This window comes from Ursus americanus, chromosome 28 (assembly GCF_024610735.1).
Source record: "Ursus americanus isolate L20-20 chromosome 28, mUrsAme1.1.p, whole genome shotgun sequence".
In the NCBI taxonomy this organism is placed as follows: Eukaryota; Metazoa; Chordata; class Mammalia; order Carnivora; family Ursidae; genus Ursus; species Ursus americanus.
In genome coordinates, this window is record NC_142154.1 from 2,974,830 (window position 1) to 2,996,585 (window position 21,756).

A 21,756-nucleotide genomic window follows, 5' to 3' on the forward strand; every position below is an offset into this window, starting at 1 on the left:
AATAAATAAAAAATAATATTAACAGGAAAAAAAAAAAAAGAGTCCCCATCCTACGAGATGAGACCTCCCTCCAGGCAGAAGGGGAGTGTGGGGAGGCGGTCAGAGGTGGTGACAAGTCCATCCTAGCCAACACCACTGACACCCAAGTGGTTCGACTGTTCTCTAAAGAACGCTGAGTCACACCACAGCAAAGCGGCTCATCTCCCCGCGTCCCAGGATGCCACCAGCACGGTGGGCACTCCTGGGACCAGGCAGCCGGCCGGCGGCGGTACCTGAGCGGGGTACGTACTCTCGCAGGAAGGCCCGAGACAGTGCCGCCAGGAAGCCGGTTTCCTTCTCTGCACACAGTGTGTCTCCGCCACGGGTCTGCAGCTCCTCACGCGGACACAGTCGACTTTCCGAGACTGGAAGCCCCGGCCGCAGGCCACCGTGCAGGGCCTCCAGGGGCCCGTGCGCCAACACACGTCACAAGCCCCCGATGAGCAGTTCCTCCTCAACGTGGGTCTGAAAGAGGAAAAAGAAACAAAAAACAAGGGAAACCACAAAAAGTGGAAAACGGGGAAGCGGGGTGTCACTTCTTGCCGGGAGCAAGCCTTTCGGCAAACTCTGTTTTCAATACACTGAAGGTCTCCGGATGAGGACCCTGTGCGACAGGTGCGTGATTTGCGCGGTGCGCGGTTGGGGGCGCAGCGGTGACAAGGACAGGCAGGCAAACCACATGTTCCACTCCCCTCCCACATGGAGTCAAGACACGTGCCTGGAGGGATGCGGCGTCCTGGAAAGCTGGAGCGTGCCAGTTTCGGCTCCCGACCAGCCGCTTCAGATTTGCTAACAAGCCTTCGGATGTGTGCACCGAAGCACTCGGCACAGATTCGGGTGTGAGTGTCAATGTGAGTGCGAGCGAGCTCGTCTGCAGAGGGACGGCACTCTAACAGAGTTAGGCCCCACATGACCCCTAGTCGGAGGCCACAAAGACCGTTAGGGGACAGGGATCTATCCCAGTTCCCCAGCCTTTCAAACAGAACCAAGAGCTGGTGCCCTCTGACTCTGGAAGATACCGAGCCCATAAGAGAGAGCCAGCTTGGTGGACCCACTTTGGGGTAAACGCCCTTGTTCCCTGTGGCAGGGGTCCTGGGCGATCTCTCTGCACTACACGGGACTGTCTCCCACCCCCCAGGCGACTGGAAGGGAGCCCTAGCTTCGCGGAGCTGGTTCAATAACTCTCCTTCTTCCAGGAATTTGGACATTGTTGGAACAAGACCTGTAAACGTAAGGACTGGAGCGGTGCTGGCCGTATTCTGCCACACGGGCCAGAGAACCAGAAAATAACAAAGAAGGAAGCAAAACACAGAGAGCTGCAGAGACCAGAGGAGGAAAAAACCCCAATGATTTCTCATTTCTTGGTCACAGTCCTTCCTGCGGTCTGATGGCGTTCCCTCTTTGAATTCTTGAGGCATTTTTGTATTCCTGTAAGAGGCTCCTTACCAGCACATGTGATCTATAAGGAGTGTAGGAATGCCGCTGGAAACATGGTGAGATGGAGAAAACTGTGATAACCTGACGCGTTGGCGGGTGGCGGGGCGGTGTAGTACTACGAATAGTTGGAAGCAGTACTCTGAGTAGCCAGTAGGGGGAGACGCCATCAAAAGGTTTATTTGAACAACAGGGTCACCCCAAACTAAGATTATACAAGGGAAGAGGAGGGTATCTTGTTAATTACAGGGCTTTTGTTTTCCCCAATGGGTATGAATCCTAGCCGCCAAAAGCTTAGTTGCTTTGGACAACCGGGCATAGACCCAGTACTCCTCAGCCATTTCCCTGCCCCATGCAGAGCTTTATCTACTGAAAAAAATTGAACATTCACAGAATACACCAAAAATGTATTTTAAAAGGATACCAAATTGCTGTGCACGAGTGTTGAGTGGTCCCGTCTTAATAAGAAATTGCCCACCTTTTTTGCATAAGTCATTCCAAGTCGACTTTTGTTGTTTCCAGCCCAAAGGACCCTAACTAACAGGGCTCCCTTCTGCTCTGATGGACGGCAGGCCAGTGGGAAGTCAGAAGGAGCCCCAGAGCCTCTAAAGATGAGAGGACACAGGGAGCTAGAGACCAACGTGGCAGGTACAGCTCCAGACGTGGGTCGTTGAAGACCCAGTGAAAGAAAGAAAGGTCGGTCCAGCACAGAGCATCCCATGTCCTCCTGGCCATGGACAGTACTGGGCACCAGGACACCAGAGCCAGGGGGACACAGTCTGGGCACTGGCACTATGTCTAAAACACAAAAGCGGATTCGGCACCAGAAATCGCGAAGTCACCCTGTTTCGGCTAGTGTTCCCCAATGTCTCATTCCTGTTCAGTCGAGCTCCTCTCCGACCTCAGACCACTCCTTTCACCATCAGCCAGATGCAACCATGGACTCCAGCGGACAGATTCCGAGCCTGATGGTCATCCCAAGTGCCCAGCAGCTTTAAAGAGATGAGATTGCCAGGCTCCACTCCCAAAGATTCCCCTTCATGAAGTCCCAGGTAAGGCCTGAGAATCCTTATTGTAAAGAAATGCCCCAGATAATTCCGAGAAATCACTGCTTTGGAAGCAAACTCTCTGTGTCGGGGAGTGCCACCTCGGGACCCCATGTTGTATGGGGGCTGGCGTGACTCCCCTAATTCGCACCCCCTCTGTCACTTTTCTCGGTGGTGGCCATGCCCCTGAGGCCCCTCCCAAGGAATCTTTCTTCTATTTCTTTTAAACACTTCCACGTTTTCAGTTCATCTCCACATCTCTTTTTCTTTTTTTAAAGATTTTATTTATTTATTTGAGCGAAAGCTCGAGCATGAGCAGGGGGTGAGGGGCAGCAGCAGAGGGAGAAGCTGACTCCCTGCTGAGCAGGGAGCCCAATGCGGGACTTGATCCCAGGACGCTGAGACCATGACATGAGCCGAAGCCAGATGCTTCACGGACTGAGCCACCCAGGCGCCCCCACATCTCTTTCTCTAAGGCCCCATTTGGCCATATATTTAGCCTCCTGGTAGATCCTTCTATGCCTTCTATACTCTCCACTATATTTCTGCTTCTTGTTTTAGCTACCATTGGCTGGAAAGCCTGTGGTGCATCCAGTGTGCGTCCTGAAGGAAGGACATCAGGACACCGTGGCTGGAGCGCCAAGAGTGAAGGGGTGTGAGGTTTGGGATGCGGCTGTAAAGGGAGGGAAGAGGGGCGCCTGGGTGGCTCAGTCAGTTAAGCGTCTGAATCTTGATTTCAGCTCAGGTCATAATCTTGGGGTCGTGGGATCGAGCCCTGTGTCAGGTCCCTTGCTCAGCAGGGAGTCTGCTTGAGATTCCCTCTCTCTCTCAAAATAAATAAATAAATCTTTTAAAAAGTAAATAAATAAAGGGAGGGAGGAGTTGACTGTGTGGCATTTTCTAGGCCACATTACAGACTACAGTCACCCTTCCTCCTACGAGCAAGTGAGGTCTCTAAAGTGGCTTTAATCTGTCAGGGAGATGGGGTGCAGTGGTCATATGATCAGATCTGATTTTGGAAAGGATCGCTCAGCTGCAGTGCGGGGCTGGGATGGAAAGAAGCAACAGGTGGAGGGGGACAGTGGGATGGCTCAGCTACAGGGAATCATGGTGGAGATGGAAGAAAAATAGATGGGTTTGAGAACATAATACAAGAAACCAAAAGGTATATAAAAAGTAATCGAGGGGCGCTTGGGTGGCTCAGTTGGTTGAGCGTCTGCCTCTTGATTTGGGCTCAGGTCATGATCTCAGGGTCACGAGACAGCCCTGTGTTGGGCTCCACGTTGATTGGGGAGCCTGCTTAATATTCTCTCTCCCTCTGTCTCTGCCCCTTCCCTCTGCCTGCGAGTGCGTGCATGTGCGCTCTCTCTCTCTCTCTCTCTCTCTCTCTCTCTCAAAAGTAATCAGAAAAGTACAAATCAAAACAGGATGTAATTTTTCACCCATCAGACTGGCAACATTTTTAAAAAGACTGAAAACCCATATAATGTTCATAAATAGGGGGAACCCTCATACGTATACTCTTGGTATAGACATTTTGATGGTAACTTAGTAGTATCAGAATGAACATGCCTATCAATTCGATCCCATGCCATGCCAAAATATATCTTTTAGTGCATAAAGATATGCTCTAGGATGTTTACTGCAGCCTTTGTTTGTAATACCAAAAAAAAAAAAAAACAAAAAATGGAAACAATCAAATGTCCATCAGCAATGGAATGAGCTAATAATGTTAAATACAACAATGAAAAAGAATCTTACGTACTAAGATGGGGAAAAAATCTGTTGATAAATAGAAAAAGCAAGTTTCGGAAAAGTACATCAGGTATGTTAAAAAAGAAAGCTCAATCCACACCCGTGTTTGCGTCCTAAGTCTATCTTTGAGAGTGCAAAGGGAAACATCTGGGGTAATCCGTATCAGTCTGTGTGTGGTCTCTATCTTCTCAGCAAAAGACAAAACTAGGTTGCCTGTTGAGAAGGAGGGCAGCTGTTCCAAACATTTTCCACTTGAGGAAAATAGTTCTGGCTTCAATTGTATTGTGGGGAATAGGAAACACAGCGGACTCCACACTGCCAAACCTTACTGAAGGCTCAGAATGGAAACTGAGCCAACTGTCAAGGTCATCTCATTTTCTCTGGCAACACTCAGGGTGGGGAGGAGGGAAACGGAGACATATTTCGAGCACCTTCGATGACCCAGGCTGCTTACATGCTTTCACACTAAGCCAACTACTCGAAACCTCGGAACCATAATTTTACACGGACGGCGATACCCCATTTTGCAGACTGGGAGGCTGGGGAGCCCGGGTCACACAGTAACAGAGTGGGAGAATTCCGCATTCCCTCGTTCGTGTGCTTTTTGGCTCTCTCCCTACTCCACGCTGGCTGGGGCGCGCTCCTCTGGGACAGTGGAGTCGCCAGGCAGAAGGGGCCTGGGTCTCGGGGTGACCTCATGGAACAACGCCCCTCTACCCCAAACCGAGCACCAGCTTCGACTCCTACACAAGAGAAAAGCAAACTCTTTTCGTGTTTAAGCCCCTTCACAAGGTAACAGCTTGTTTCATTCTCTGCTAAACCACTGTGCCAACATCCTCATCCAAACAGTTTCTAGAGGGGCCTGGGTGGCTCAGTCAGTTAAGCATCTGCCTTCAGCTCCGGTCATGATCCCAGGGTCCTGGGATCGAGTCCTGCTTCTGGCTCCCTGCTCAGCAGGAGTCTGCTTCTCCCTCTGTCTCTGCATACTCTCTCTCTTACACTCTCTTTCAAGTAGATAAATATAATCTTAAAATAAAAAAAACACAGTTTCTAGACAGAGGAATACAGTGGTCCACTGAAAACATGAGGAAGATTTAATCTGTAAACTTAAATGAAATATCATTAGGTTTGACCAGCTTTGTAGACAGAGGGAAAAATATCTGTCCTCAGCGCTACTCTTCTTTTTTATTTCTCTTTGGGGCATTCCTCTCTAAATATATTCCATGTCCAAATAATCTGTAATTATAATAGTGCCTATTAATGAATCTTTCAGCATCCTGTATACTATCGAGGATGGCACGGTAAGAAATCATCTTTGGATGGGAACTGTCAGTTGTGAGAGGCAGTGGACAGGAGAAGTCATGCCATTTTCAGGCAGTCACAGCCACTGACAGAGGCAGGACAGGGTTCGTGTCACCCCGGGGCGGGTCAGTACCTCCTTCTGTCGTCACACTGGGGGTCGGAGCTGTTGTGGTGTTGACACGGGGCATGCTGCTGCTGCATCCTCCCAGCGCGACCCAGGCACCGTGCAGGACACTGGAACAGAAGCACAAAGCGGCGGAAACAGCCCTGTGAGCTCATGCGTGCTGCGGTACCAAGGCTATGTACTGAGGGGGGCCCAGTGGTCGCCCGGGCAAGTCGGGGGGATGGGAGTGCCACTCTGAGGACCAGACAGCCTTCCCTCAGAGCCGGAAAGATACCTGGGTATCTTCTTCCTCCTCTTCCCCCCAGAAACTTTGACCATCTCTGGGGAGAAGGGAAAAGGACGGGGCCAGTCTGTAACTGACACGGCTTAGGCCCAGAAATGACATGGATTAGAACCATAAGCAACTGTCAAGGTTGGGTTCTCCTGCTCTGAGCAAAAGTGGAGGCTTGTGGGTTAAGGTGAGCTCAATTATAGAAACATTTTTTTCTGATGTGGGGTTCTTAAATTTTCATGTAGTCATAATACATATTAATTTTTCCTTCTGCTCTGTTTTATGCTGAAAAGGCCCTTCCCATCATGCTGGTTCTATTTCCACTCACCTTCCTGGTCATGTCCTTTGTAGCACAAAGGTTTTTAATTTTTACGTTGCCTAGTGTATCTGTTTTTGTTGTTGTAGCTTGTGTTTTTGGTGTCCTATCTAAAAAACCATTTCCTAACACAAGGCGTGACGATTTAGTTCTACAGTTCTTCCAAGAGCTTTATAGTTTCAGCGCTTAAATGTAGGTCTTTGATCCACTTGGAGTTAGTTTTTTTGCATACTGCATAAGCTAGGGCCCAGCTGCATTTGTGTGTGTGGGGGGGTACCCAGTCGTCCGGTACCATTTGTCAAAGAGATTATTCTTTCTCCGTTGAATGGTCTTGTCACACTTGTAGGACACCAACTGACACAGATCTAGAAAATTCCTCTCTGGACCTTAAATTCTATTCCAGCCATCAGTATGTCTACCCCTTGTCAGCACCACGCTGTCTTGATTACTACAGCTCTGTAGTAAGTTTTGAAACCCACAAGTTGGAGCCCTCCAACCTTGTTCTTTTTTCAAGATTGTTTTGGCTATGGGGCGCCTGGGTGGCACAGCGGTTAAAGCGTCTGCCTTCGGCTCAGGGCGTGATCCTGGCGTTCTGGGATCAAGCCCCACATCAGGCTCCTCTGCTATGAGCCTGCTTCTTCCTCTCCCACTCCCCCTGCTTGTGTTCCCTCTCTCGCTGTCTGTCTCTCTCTCTGTCAAATAAATAAATAAAATCTTAAAAAAAAAAAGATTGTTTTGGCTATTCTGGGTCCTTTATATTTTCTTATGAATTTTACGATCAGCTTGTCAATTTCTGCAGAGAAGCCGGCTGGGAGTTTTACGGGGGTTGTCCTGAATCTGTAGGTCGGTTTGGAGCGCATGGGCAGCCTAACAATAAGTGCTCTGACCCGTAAATATGGGGTGTCTTTCTATTCATTTAGATCTTCTCTAATTTCCTTAAAAAACCTCTTGCAGTTTAACACTTTTTTTAAACCGTTCTTCCGCTATGGTTAATCACCACTGAACTTTAAACCCAGTCAACACGGTCTGTCCTCTCATTTCACTGCATGACTCAGGGCTACTCCTACACTGAACCAGATAACACCAGCTAAAGAAGGTCTGTCCACCACTCTACCAAGCTGTTTTCCCTGAAAATTTCCTGTGCTCATTTGTTCTCCCACATGAATGTCAGAATTACCCTAAGTTCCCAAAACGAATTCTACCGTAGTCTTTGGTGGAATTCTATTACGTGTCTCAGTTCATTTAAGGGAGCAGACATCTTTACAGTACAGACAGTACCTTTACGTGTCCTACTTTTCCTGTGGGTGTCTCAACACTGTGCTCCACTTTTCTTTATGGGTTCTGTTTTGGTTAATTTTATGTGCCAACTTGGCTGGGCCATGGTGTGCCCGGATATTTGGCCAAGCATTATTCCAAGTGCTTCTGGGAGGATGTTTCTAGAGGAGATTAACATTTAAATCAGCACTCAAGGGAAAGCAGATTGTTCTCACAAGTGTGGGTGGGCCTCACCCAATCAGTTGATGGGCGGACTAGGACAAAACAAGTAAGTAAGAGGGAACTCCTCCCGACTGACTGTCTTTGAACTGGGATATTGGCTTTTTCCTGCTTTTGGACTTGAACTGAAATACTGGTTCTTCCTGGGTCTGTAGCCTGCTGGCTTCTGGGCTGGAAAGACGTGATCGGTTGTCCTGGATCTCCAGCTTCCTGACTCACCCTGCAGCTCTTGGGACTTGTCAGCCTCCATAATTGCATTAACTCGTTAATTCACACACACACACACACACACACACACACACACACACGCACGCACGCACCCTATTGGTTCTGCTTCCCTGGAGGGCCCTGGCTAATGCAGTTATATAGACTTTGGTCCTGAGAAGAGGGGTGCTACCGTAGCAAGTATCTAAAACTGGAAGTGGCTCTGGAACCGGGTGATGGGTAGAGGCTGGAAGAGTTTTGAGGTACATGCTAGAAAGAGCTAGACTGCCTTGAAGGGCACATTGTTAGAAACACGAACATTTAAGAGGACTCTGATGAAGTTTCACGTGGAAGTAAGGAACACGCTTCTGGGAACTGGAGGAAAGGCAATCGTCATCCTCAGATGGCAAACTTGGGGCGCCTGGGTGGCTCAGTCATCTGAACATCCAACTCTTGGTTTCGGCTCAGGTCATGATCTCAGGGTCTTGAGCGTGAGCCCCGCGTTGGGCTCTGCACTCATCAGGGAGTCTGCCTGAGATTCTTTCCCTCTGCCCCTTCCCCTCTCCCCACTCATGTGCACATGCTCTCTCTCTCTCTCTAATAAAATAATCTTTAAAAAAATAAAATGGCAAAAACTTGGCCAAATTGTGTTCTAGTGTTTTGTGGATGATAGAACTTGCAAGTGATGAAATTGGATATTCAGCTGGGGAGCTTTCTAAGCAAAGTGTTCAGGGTGCCATCTGGCTTCCCTTAGTGCTTACAGCAGAATGTGAGTGGACAGATAAACTGAAGAAATCATTAAACAAAAAGGAATCATAACTGGAGGATTCAGAAAATTCTCAGTCCATCCATATTTCAAAGAATGAGAAAGTATGTTCTGGAAGGAACACTAAGTGTGTGGCTGCACAATCACTGTGTAAGGAGATTCCCCGTGGGGTTAATCAGTCATCCCAGCAGAAGCCAGGAATAGAGATAGGATTGTGCCAGGACAGACCTGATGGGACCCAGTTAAGGAAGGCTTTAGAAACTGCGGATGCTACAGGGGGCATAAAGCCATTCAGCTGCAAAGATGCTTTATCCTTCAGGGAGAGGGAAGAATGACCCCAGATCCAGAGCTCACCAGGGCTGCTGCTCTCACGACAGGCCGGGGGCTGGGTAGGCAGAGGCTGTTTCCTCGATTTCCAGTTTCCGGGGGCCCTGCTGCCCCTGCCTAGTGCTTCAGGGATAGGACACTCCAAAGAGCCATGTGGGAGAGGCTGCTGTCTGGGGCCCTGGGGGCCGTGCCACTGCCATGGTGGGTCTGGAGGGCAGAGCATCAAGCCCAAGAGGATTATTCTCAAGTGTTAGGATCTAATGGAATTAGCCGTGCTAGATTTTGGACTTGACTGGGACCCACCGCCCCTTTCCTGTTCTGATTTCCCTCATCTGGAAAGGGAACGTCTGTCCTCTGCTTGTCGCATCACTGTATTTTGCAAGTATGTAACCAGTCTGCCTTCACAGGTTCACAGGGGGACAGGAATTCTGTGTCAGGACGGCTCACTTCTTACCCATTCCTAATTTAGGTGACATTTGGTGAGACTTTGGATTTGAATTGAGGACAGAATGGACCAAGACTTCTAAGGATATTGGGATGGGATAAATGTTCTTGGCACACACGAAGGACATGAATGGGGGGGGGGGACAGGGGGCGGAATGTTATGGACCAAATTGTGTCCCCTCAAAATTTGTACATGGAAGCCCTAACCCCCAGTATGACCGTATTTGGACACAGGTTTTATAAGGGGAAATTAAAGGTGAAATGAAGTCATAAGGGTGGGGCCTTAAGCTGCTAGGAACAGTGTCCTTATAAGAAGAGGAAGAGACACCCGAAATCTCTCTCTCTCTCTTTTTCTGCACAGAGAAGGGGCCACGTGAGGACACGGTGAGAAGGCAGCTGTCTTTAAGAGGGAAAGTGAGGTCTCACAAAACCAACCCTGACGGAACTTTGACCTTGGCCTTCCAGCCTCCAAAATCGTGAGAAAATAAACTTCTGCTCTCCACAGCGCTCAGTCTGTGGTATTTTGTCACGCCAGCCCTAGCCGACTAATTAGGTTCCTAGACATTTCTTCAATATTCTTCCCCAAATAATTTTTTTAAGATTTTATTTATTTATTTGATATACAGAGAGGCAGTGAGAGAGGGAACACAAGCAGGGGGAGCAGGAGAGGGAGAAGCAGGCTTCACGCTGAGCAGGGAGCCCGATGCGGGGCTCGATCCCACCACCCCAGGATCATGACCCGAGCCGAAGGCAGACGCTTAACGACTGAGCCACCCAGGTGACCCTCCCCAAATGTTTTTTATTTATAATGTTGTTCAAGGTGGTATTTGGGATACAGGCTAGGAGATGTTTGTGCACATATTACTAATGCTCCCCTGCTCCTTTTCTCAAAGTCTGCTCTTACTCTCACTGCCCCAGACCAGCCAATCTTGGAACTTCTGTCCCTGAGCTCCTGTATTCAAAGAACCCAAATCCGGTTCACCTTTATACCGGAAGACAGGAACACTATGATTTCCAAACCTAACCCTTGAGGGCAGACACATTCACCTTAGAGATCAATCAGGTGTTTCCCCCCAAATTAAAAAAAAACATGTACGAGAGGCAAAGGGGTGATCACAGCACTGTCAAAGTACTAGACCCACCGCTGTACCTGGCCCCCTGGTTCAGCGACCCACTGGCCACAAGGATGACCGGAACACGGCCTTCTTCCCAGAGGCCTCTCGTGAGGAGCACACGCTCTTGGAGACATCACCTGCACGGTGCCGTTGGCTTTGGTGCGTTGGCAGGTCACCTGCCGACTGTGGAATCCTTCGCCGCAAGACACGGAGCACTCTGACCATGCGCTTGTGAACCACCTGAGAGTAAAAACTAGAGCAGCTCAGTGAGGTCCGGCGGGCCGGCCCTACAGGGAGTGTCCTCAACATCGATCCTAACACCGCGACCGGCTGGGGGCCGCCACTTGCCTCTCGGGGACTGAACCGCAGCGCAGGTAACCCCTGGCTCTCCTCTCAGATCTCTCTTTTGTTCAGGACAGCGACAGAATTTCCAGGGAGAGACAAGGAACACAGGGTGGGGTCAGGCCGTGAGCAAGGATGAGAGAGCTGGCACTTGCGTGGCCCCAGAGAGCACAGCTAGGGAAAAATTAGGTGGAAATTTCAAAAAGGTGGATTTCAACCACTGAAACCAAAGGGAAGAAAATATTTTTAAAGCACCTGTGTGCTATTTGCTCTGGGAGACATTAACATGTTGTCCCCATTCTTTGTAGGGAAGAAACCAATGTTCGAAGTGGTAAATAACTCGGTTATGGTCACATAACTGCATGCCAACAGAGTTGGGGTTGGATTCTAGGTTTATCTGACCCTATGTTCACACTTCCATGACAGAACACTCGGAGCGGACACCTTTGGGATACTGGGTGCTCTATCATTGAGGGGATCCTGCCGCATAGGGGCTCCTAACCTGAGCTGTAGGGCACTCCAAGGGACCGCGGACCCGGACGGGCAAAGCATTACCTTTTCGTCGTCACTGAGCTGCAACCGAAATGTAGTATTCCTTTAGTTATAAAAATGTCAGCCACAAAATACAGTAGTATTAGCACTGTCTGTGATTTTGTTACCAGTGGAAACCATAGGTATTTTTACATGACATTACCGTTGCGGCATGCACCTCAGAATGTCATTTACATTCATCACCACTTCAAAATGTACTGCTCGGTATTATTTAATGTATTAACAGAGAAGGATATCTATTACCGTATCATCATTTTTTAACATGTTAATACTGTATTTCAATGTTACTGGTTTCCTTTGTGATCGAGTATATTCTATTTTACAGATTTAAAACCCTCGTCCTGAGAAGGGATCCCCAGGCTTCTCCAGATGACCAGAGGCGTCCACGGCACAGAAAACGAAGGACCCTCAGTGTGGAGAGCCCTAGAGTTACAAGACCTCGGGGTGTCTCTCGTAGGTCCTAGAAACGTTCACAGGCTGGAGAATACGTAACAGACACGGCCCCTGATACAATTCGCTCCACTTTGTAAGAATCAAGAATTGGCATGAGCAGCTGCCCTGAGTGATCGCAGCATCGTTCGCTGCTTCCCGAGGGACCGGTGACTCAGTGCGAGACCTTCCTCTGAAGCACCGGACGGGTACCGACAGACATGTCAGCCTCCGACGGCCACAGCCGCGCTAGAACACGCTCCCAGGTACCTGTTCTGTTTGCCAGGGTGACCCTGCCTCCCACTCCCCTCCAAGGCCCAGGTCAGTGGATTAGCGTGGGCATTCGTGCGAGGACGGCACTCTCTCTAACAAAGTATCCGTCTCGCAGTTGTGGTCCATAAATGCTACTCGTCTTGTCTTGTCTCGTCTCGTCTTGTCTTGTCTTATCTTACTGGGGATTCTGGTGTTGATCAGTTACCTGCTAGGGACTCTGTGATTCCATCATTCATTCATTCACTCCGCACATCTCTGTGGAGGGTGCATAATGGGGCAGACATTATGCTAAGTGCTGGGTATAAAGTGTTCTGCAAGCAGCTGTGGCTTTACCCTCCTGGGCTGGACAGTCTTGTGGGAGACAGATCGTGGTAAGAGCTATGAACATGAATGATAAAATACGAAACACATCCAGCACAGGGGCCTGGATGAGCTTGGAGGGGAAGGTTAGGGACGGTTTCCTTGAAAAGAAATGAACAGAAATAACAAAGTGGAAAGAGAAGGAACAGTGTTCTAGGCAGAGGGAGCAGCATGTGCGAAGGCTCTGAGTGAAGAGAAAGACACATTTCAGAGACAAAAAGACAGTGTGGAGTGGAGATCAGATAGCCAGGCTGGGACAGAGGATGGCAGCCCGAGGCGCAAGCATGGAGGGACTTCTGTTCTCTCACTCCTATATTCATTCAGGCAGCAAATACTTACGGAGCACTAGCATGTATTAGGCACTGGTTTAGACACTAGGGTGAACAAAATGAGCAAGACAGACGTGCTCCCAGTGCTAGGGATTTTGGCCTTTGTCCTAAGAACCATGAGAAGTTTCTGAAGGGTTTTAAACAAAGAGGCATCATGGCGAATTTGTGTTTTAAAGACCATTCTGCTTACACATGGGAAGAGTACTCTAGAGAGGGAGACAAAGTCAGGAGGATCCTGGAGCCATCCATGTGAGGGACGTTGATGGTGTGAGCTCCCGGGGGAACGGTGGAACTGGACAAGAACGGATAGAAGTGAGAGAAACAGGAGAGTATGAGATGCAGTCACTGGGTCAGGAAGCCTGGGGGCGGACCAGCTTTGGTAGAGATCATGAGTTTGATTTTGGACATGTTAAAATTATTGATTTCTATCATCTATTACCTAGAAAGGTTATGCGTGGTTTTGACCTTCGGTGTGGAATCTAGGGAATGGCACTTTGAACAGGATCTCCAGTGACGCCGGCCCACCGCGCTATCTCCGAGGCAAACCATGGGACCAGCTCTACTAAGGACCAGATAGCACTGTGAGTGCAGGGAGAGATTTGGGTAGTGGTCAAGAGTAGAGGCTCTGAACACAGATCATCTGGATTTGAATTCTGGCCCTTGTAACTGGGTGGCCTCGGGGTGCTCTCCCACCTTGAAATAGGAAAGTAACATCTACCTCCAAGGTCATGGTGAAGTGGTCCACGTCAGCTCTTAGCAGCATGCCCGGGGCAGGGTGCTTGCTAAACACACCTCAGTGATGCGTTAGGCAATTCAAATCACCATGCCTTCTGGCCCACGCAAAAACCTGCTACTGATACGCAGAGGGACCACACGTACCTTGAGGGGCAGTCCCGGATGTTACAGGGCTGAAACCCAGCCAGCGGCTTCGGGAGGTGTTGGCAAAGGGCCTCACTCACTTCCTGCCCGTTGGCCAGCACACACCGGGGTCTCTGGACTCGGGCTCCCAAGTGGCCACAGGTGGCAGAACAATGCGTCCAGTTACCGAGCTCCCAAAAAGGTTCTGCAGAAAGGAAATGAAATGTCATGACAGCCCTGAATGAGAGATGATGATGGAGCTGGAGGGGACACGGCCGCAGACCACCAGGAGCTGTTTTCTGGTTGGCTGCCCATCTGCTTCTTCTAGAAGCACTCGGAGAGTACGCCATCACCTAGTGGAAGGCCTCCTTTTCATCTCACGTGTCCTCCACTGACTTGTTGTACTTACTGGTGGGAATGCGGACAGCATGGGGCCCTTGGACCACAGCCTGGGAGAAGTGCTATTGGAGGCCAGCTAGATCTGCCAGAAAAATCCCAGAAAGAGGGAGGAGGTGCTCCGTGCTGTGGGCTGGCTCCTCGGCATTCTCCAAGCAGAGCCAAGAGGACGAGAGAGGAGGGTGTCTCCGGGGGATGCTCAGTGGTTCTATTTCTCAAATGTGGGCCAGGCGGAGAAATGAAAGACCGTTTAGCAGGGACCAGGGATTAAGCAGTAAGGTTAAAAATGCATTTCATTCCATTCTTACTTTTCCGTGAATTCTTACCCAAACTTCAGCTTACTCCTGGAACTGCATGAATAATTTGTCACGGAGACATCTGGAAAGGTAAAAATGGGCGTTCCCTTCTAGCAAAGCTGAAGCTGACCACCTCCAGTAATGATGGCTTTTTAATTTTAGTCCTCATTCCGAACAGCCTTTCCCTTCCTTTCTGACACTTGGTAAAAAGATGAGGGACAATACGATGATGACAGATTTGTGTGTGACCACAGAAGGTCCCAGATTTTCCTGTCACAGTCATGAGTACTTGATCGCTACCAGCTGTGTCCACAGCCTCCCTCACAGAGCAGAGAGATTTCTTTAACTTATTGTTTTCCAGATTTTCCTTCTGATTTTTGAATTTTTGTCTTACGTTGCGTATGGTGTCATCTGCAAAGCAGAACTGTACATATTTTTAGTGGGGCCCCCAGGATTACAGTTTATTTGAAACCATTTTTTAAATAGCTGGGTTTATGGAGACCCTCCCAGGTGAGGGTACTGAATTAGACACTTGGCCATCAGTTTTTCACTTAGTCTTTATGGCCATCTTGTGAACTGGATCAGTCGTACGTGCTGAAGCGGGGAAAAGCTAAGTGACTTGCTCAAGGTCCTTCATCTGGAAACCACGTCGGTCTGTCTCCACACCTACCTCTTTCTACTACACCATACTTCACAAAGACACCTTGACGCTTCAAGGCAGGGAACACGTACATTTCTTTAAAAACATGTGTGGGTTTTTTTTTAATTGAAGTGTCATTCACATACAATAACGTGCTCAGAAATACGGTGTGCAGTTTTGTGAGTTCTCACACTTGTATGTACTTCTGTAACCATGACAATAACATGCTCAGAAATATGGTGTGCAGTTTTATGAGTTCTCACACTTGTATGTACTTCTGTAACCACGATGCAAAGCAAGATATAAAATGCTTCAGCACCCAAAGTCTCCTCCTAATTTGATCAACTTTAATCTTTAATTTAGTTATTTTAATCAATTCTCTTAATCTGATTTATTTTAATCATTTCCCCTCCCCCACCCAGGCCATTACTTGTTCATTTCCATCAGTATCCATTATTAGTGTCACCTGCTCCTGGATTTCACTCCTGTAGTCCTTTGCACTTGGCTTCTTCTACGTCACATAAGATTTTTGAAATTCAACTGTATTGCTGTGCATAGCTGAATAATATTCTTTTATAGCTGAATAATAGTCCATCATATGAATATACCATACTTTATCTAGTCTCCTTTTGGTGTCCATTAGGAAGTGAAGGCTGCTATGAACATTCTTGTACAAATTTTTGTGTGAACATATTTTCACTTTTCTTGGGCAAATATCTGTGAGTGGAATTGCTGGGTCAAAGGTAGGTGTATGCTTAGCTTTCTTAGAAACTACCACACAGTTTTCCAGAGTGATCATACCCGATTACACACTTACCCACCAACCCGTACGAGTTTCAGGAGCTTCACATCCTTACTCAAATCTGGCGTTGTCAGTCTTTATGTTTTCACCATTCTAGTAAGTGTGGAAGGGTCACTCTTTGTGGGTTTAACTGTCGTTTCCCTGATGCCATCTGTATATCTTCTTTTGTGAGCTGTATGTGCAAGTGTTTTGCCCGTTGTTTTTTTTTGGGGGGGGGGAGAGTTCATTGTTAACTTGTAGGAGTTCTTTATATAGTCTAGATATAAGTTCTTCAACGATATATGTTTGGCCAATTTTTTTCCCAGCCTATGGGTAACCATCCATTTGCTCTCTGTATTTAAGAGGGGTTTTTTTTCATCTTTCTCTCTTTGTTCATTTGTTTCTTAAATTCCATGTGTGAGTGAGATCATATGATATTTGTCTTTTTCTGCCTGACTTATTTCACTTAGCATTATACCCTCTAGGTCCATTCACGTTGTTGCAAATGGCAAGGTTTCATTATTTTTTATGGCTGAGTAATATTCCATTGTGTATATATATCACATTGTCTTTATCCATTCATCTGTTGATGGACACCTGGGCTGCTTCCATATCCTGGCTATTGTACATAATGCTGCTATAAACATAGAGGTGCATAAACCTTTTCAAATTAGTATTTTCATTTTTTTTTTTGGAATAAATACCCAATAGTGGAATTACGGGACCATATGGTAGTTCTATTTTTAAGTTTTTGAGGAATCTCCATAGGGTTTTTCATAGTAGCTGCACCAGTTTACCAATATTCCCACCAATAGTAAATAAAAGTTCCATTTTCTCCACATTCTTGCCAATACTTACTATTTCTTGGCTTTTTGATTCTAGCCATTCTGACAGGTGTGCCGTGATACCTCATTGTGGTTTTGATGTGCATTTCCCTGATGATAAGTGATGTTGAGCATCTTTTCATGTGTCTGTTGGTCCTCTGCCCATTTTTAATCAGATTATTTGTTATTTTGGTGTTGAGCTGTGTAAATTCTTTATATATTGTGCATATTAACTCCTTATCACATAGGTCATTTGCAAATATCTTCTCCCATTCAGTAGGTTGTTATTTTTGTTTTGTTGATTGTTTCCTTCCCTGCGCAAAAGCTTTTTATTTTGAGGTAGTCCCAATAGTTTATTTTTGCTTTTGTTTCCCTTGCCCGAGGATACATATTTAGAAAAATGTTTCTACAGACAATGTCAGAGAGATGACCACCTGTGCTCTCTTCTAGGACTTTTATGGTTTCAGGTTTCATAATTAGGTCTCGGATACATTTTGAGTTTATTTTATAGTGTATAGTGTAAGAACGTGGACCAGTTTCATTCTTTGTATTGTATGATCCTGGCACAAAAACAGATAGATGGATCAATAGAACAGAATAGAAAGCCCAGAAATAAACCCATGCTTATATGGTCAAAGGAGGCCAGAATATACAATGGGGAAAAGACAGTCTCTTCAACCAATGGTGCTGGGGAAATAGGAATAAACTCTAGTATTTACAGTGACCTTCAAAGCCCTGAATGATTTGGTCCTCAACCACCTTCCAACTTCATTTCATATCCCCTCCCTCTCCCCTCTGTGCCCCCATCACATGAATTTTCTTTGTGTCTCTTGACCACATTAAGCTTGTTCCCACTTTATGGTCCTGGCACTATTTCCTCTGCCAGAAATGCTCCTTCCTCATCTTTGTGCATGGATGGTTCTATCTCATTGTTTAGGTCTGGGATCAACTCTCACCTCCTTAGAAGGCTGGTCCTGACTTTCTTCTCCAAAGTGGCTGCATGCAATCGCTGGGCTATCACCCTATTTTGCTTCCTTCGAAGCACTTACCACAGGGAAATATATGTTTATTTCCTTGTTTATTGTCCATCTCTCCTGCTGGAATGCCAAGTCCATGAGTGGGGGCGCTCTTCTGTCCTGCCCACTGCCGGGACAGGGCATGTTATATATTAGTACTCAAGCAGTAGTTGTTCAATTAATAAATGAGTCTCCTTGAAATGCTAAGGTAATGATCCACTGAAGGGCTGGCATATTCTCGAATGTGTACACATGTATGTGCTTGTGTGTGCAGGTGTGCACGTGTGTGTGTGTGTGTGTGTGTGTGTGTGTGTCTGTGTGTGTGTAGGAGGTCATCAAACAAGGAAGGCAGTGCTGATAAACCAAATGTTTAAATACTCCAAAGGCTTCAACTTTCCCCGCAGTTTCAGCCTCATGAATATCCAATTTTTAAATTAATTGATTTGAGGGAGTTCTTTGATTTCATGCTCCCTTCCACATGGAATTCCTATCTGCCTTTGCACACCTGTTTCTCTGCCTGGATTGTTCTTCCTCTTCCCAGAATGAACATCATGGCCTACATGAAAACGTGGTTGTCCTCTCCAGGGAGAGTTCGGGCCCCCTCCTTAGTGCTGCCAGTGCCTTTGGTGATCCTTCTATGCCAGCACTTGTCACCCTGCTTCAAAATACCTGTTTACCTGACTGCCTGCCTGTATAGACTATGAGCTTCCCAAGGGCTAGGTCACCTCTGTACCCCCGGCCTGGCAAGAGTAAGCTCTGGGCAAACACCTCTTGGATGTTGCTATAGACAGAATGTTTGTGTCTCTCCAAAATTCCCATGTCAAATCCTAACATCTGGTGAAATGGTTTTGGGGGGGGCCCTCAGGAGGTGAGGAGGTCATGAGGGTGGAGCCCCCATGAAGGGGATTCGTGCCCTTACAGAAGAGAACCCAGGCATCCTCTTCACTCCTTCTGCCACATGAGGACACAGCAAGTGGGCCCTCACTAGACACCTCATCTGCTCGTGCTTGATCTCGGGCTTCACAGCCTCTAGAACTGGGAGCGATAAATATCTGTGGCTGATAAGCCACCCGGTGTGTGGTTTGTGTTATAGCAGCCCAAACAGACGAAGACAAATCTGAATGAATGGATAGCAGTGCCTTTTATAATGGTAGTAGTATGTCTGGAAGAGGAGAAGACACATATAAACAGTCCTGGAGAATGATGTCATAAATAACACGAACTGGATTGTTTGATTGGTGGCCCAACACTGTTTTCCTCTTCTGTGCTCTCCCTACAACTGAGAAGGTGGGAGCCTAGGAACTACATTTCTAGAATCCCTACAGGCAGAACTATTCTTTGGGATGTGTTCTGCAGAAGAGAAGTACTTGCTCAAGATTTAAAATGCCAAAATGATGTAGCCAGTATTGTTCCGTATAGGAGATATAATAAAGCATGAAGTCTAATGGGAGCTTCTCTGTGTCCTTCTGTGACTTTCTCACTCTGAGCTCCAAGAATCTGAGATCATCTGTACTGGTTTCCTGTGATTCCAGCATTTCGGATTTTCACTCTACGTCTCTCCCTTGGCCTCCTAAAGAGTTTTGCAAGCTTGAAATACTTAGGTTCTCCTGACCAAACAGCGATGCATAACAAAGTTAGTAAGTATAGGGGGGAAAATTCACGAAAAAAGAAAAATAAAAGAATTGGTTCCAGAATTTTTAGCAAATCTTCCCCCTGTGAATATTTACCAAGTTGGCAATAGTTTTAAAACTGGAAAGCCAATCCCTGTTTTATCACAAATAATGATGCACATTTGGGATATGAGCTCTGGGGGCTTCCTCAGGAGTGATTTGTTTTTCAAAAACGTTTCAATATGGAAGGAACAAGCTGAGCCACAGAAGACTCAGGGCAATGGGAAAGCTGGCCAAGTGCCTAGGAATAATTTTACTTACTGAGAAGTGCAAAACATGGAGCCCTGCAGCTAACTCCCTTTCCTTGCACAGGCCTCACAAATGGCAAGTCCCTGAAGAGTTATAATCTCTAACCTGGAGGTAGGGGTTCTCCTGTTGGGTCACTGCTGTTGGTTCCAGCGCTGGATGTCTGGAGCATATGCTTTTTACGGTCCTTGGGAAACACGCTTTTACTGTCCAAACGTCTTTGTTCTGACAAAGAAAAAGAAAAGAAAAAAGGAGCCCTTGTTTTCCAGTTAAACAATATCTAATCCTCGTCCCGGCTTGAGTGTCCGCAAAGAAGAAAACTACTAGGAAGTCAGGTTCTCCCAAAGCAGTGCTCCATCCTGGGTGCTCAGCTCACACAGATCTGGGAGTTACGTGTGGGTCTGGGTGTGGGGGGTGCTACAGGGGTTTAGTTAGAGCAACTCTGCTAACACGTAGTGTCTCTGCATGTTTTCAGGGTTTATAGCCTAATAAGATGGAAAGAAAGTGGATTCACCAAAATTCCCAAAGGGACTGGAGGAGGCAGCCGAGAAGGGCAGAGCTCCTGCACTCAAGAGGAGCCTTGGCAGCAGGAGAATGAGTGAGGTTTCATAGGGGACCTCACGTGGTGGGGAGGGTGGGCTTTCAGGAAGGCCACGAAGCTTTAAGAGCAGGGTGGTGGAGGAATGCCATGTATCGTGACGTGTAAGACATTCTGGATTCCTCTGTCAAGTTAAGCAAAGGCATGAGCTGCTTAGTGGGAGGGACTCTTGAGAGAAGAGGTGTGTGGGGCAGGGCTGAGACAGCCATGTGGCTTCCTGAGTGGAGAGGAGCAGAAGCAAGGAATGGGGCTGGCACTTCTCAGAGCGTGGGGAAGGCATTCAAGAACCAGACCGGATTGGCCAAGCCCATCAGTTGAAAATCTTCCATTCCAAGATCCTAGAAGACCACGGCGGCTCTTTGGGAAGAACGCTCAAAGAGAAGGGTATATATTTGGGCTCCAGGAAAACTTTCTGTGAGTTGTGGGTCTCCTCATTTATGCAGTGGGATTAAAAATGACTGCCCCCAACCCTGTGCTCTTGTAACTATCAGAGGCGTTAATGAAGACCAAAGTGGTTTGTGCATGACAACTGCTCTAAATCCCCGCACTGGCATCTCCACCTGTGCGTATCCCTGGGCACCTCAAGCTGCCAACAAGAAAAGCCATGGAGAAGGCTCTTCCATCATCCTCTCGGTTCCACAGTGGATTCTATAACAATCTCATACCAGGTCTGCCAACAACTCAAGTTCATTCATTTGTGAAACACCTTTTTTAACACTCACTACACCTGTGTTAGGCGCCGGGGATACAGAGAAGAATGACAAATGATCCCTAATGCCCATCTGATTGACTTCGGTCATCAACTCTCAACTGGTTCCAAACCCTGATGGGAACGTGGAGTATTTTTTACTGAGTCCTAAAACCTCAACAGTTTAAAGCCCATTTTGGTGACAAGAATTTGTTGAACTCCAGAAATTATCCCTACAGATAGGAGAAGAAGCAGAAGCAGCTTGTCATCCTGGGCCAAGGGGCACATTGTAATGAACTTCTCCAATTGACATTACTGACCCAACTGTAAGGTGTCTTAAGATGCAACTGATTAGTATTTACTGAGTACCTATTATGTGCCTTATTACTATATTGTATCTTCAGGAATGCAAAAAAAAATCACTTATGGTCTCTATAATTAAAGAATCTGCAATTTAGCTGAGGAAACATAAGTGAAAGAGGAAACATATCAGAGAGCAACATGTGTTTGGACTTCATCAGATACCAACTGGTTAGACCAGAGAAAAGAGGTCAAACAAAATCCAGAGGATTCCCACAGGAGGTAGGAACTCTTCTGTAAGGGACAGAAGTTGGCCCTACATTTCTCCAAAGAGGAAGGCAGTTAGGGACACTTCTTTGGAGAGCAGAGTGTCTGGAGGTTGTACTTCTGAGGAAACAGCATGTGGGAGGGGGAGTCTGTTGGATCATAGGACAGGAAACCATGTTGACCCGAACAGAGCTCATTGGTAGCTTGGAATGAGGGCTGGGGTGAGCAGATAAGCAAACACAGAGGTAGAACAT

The 21,756-nt window shown here is 47.2% G+C and overlaps 1 protein-coding gene across 3 annotated transcripts in view; it reads right to left on the reverse strand.

Moving 5' to 3' along the window:
* Window positions 1-21,756, reverse strand: part of ADAMTSL3 (ADAMTS like 3) — a 331,627-nt gene that overhangs the window by 2,872 nt on the left and 306,999 nt on the right. Inside the window, exons 25-29 of one of the 3 annotated variants that reach the window (XM_087856588.1) lie at window positions 19,758-19,874; window positions 13,802-13,985; window positions 10,673-10,877; window positions 5,710-5,810; window positions 273-504 (exon numbers count right to left, since the gene is read on the reverse strand). In XM_087856588.1, coding sequence (XP_087712714.1) covers window positions 273-504; window positions 5,710-5,810; window positions 10,673-10,877; window positions 13,802-13,985; window positions 19,758-19,874 — 839 coding nt within the window. The other 2 variants (XM_045813117.2, XM_045813118.2) reach the window with 2 other exon arrangements.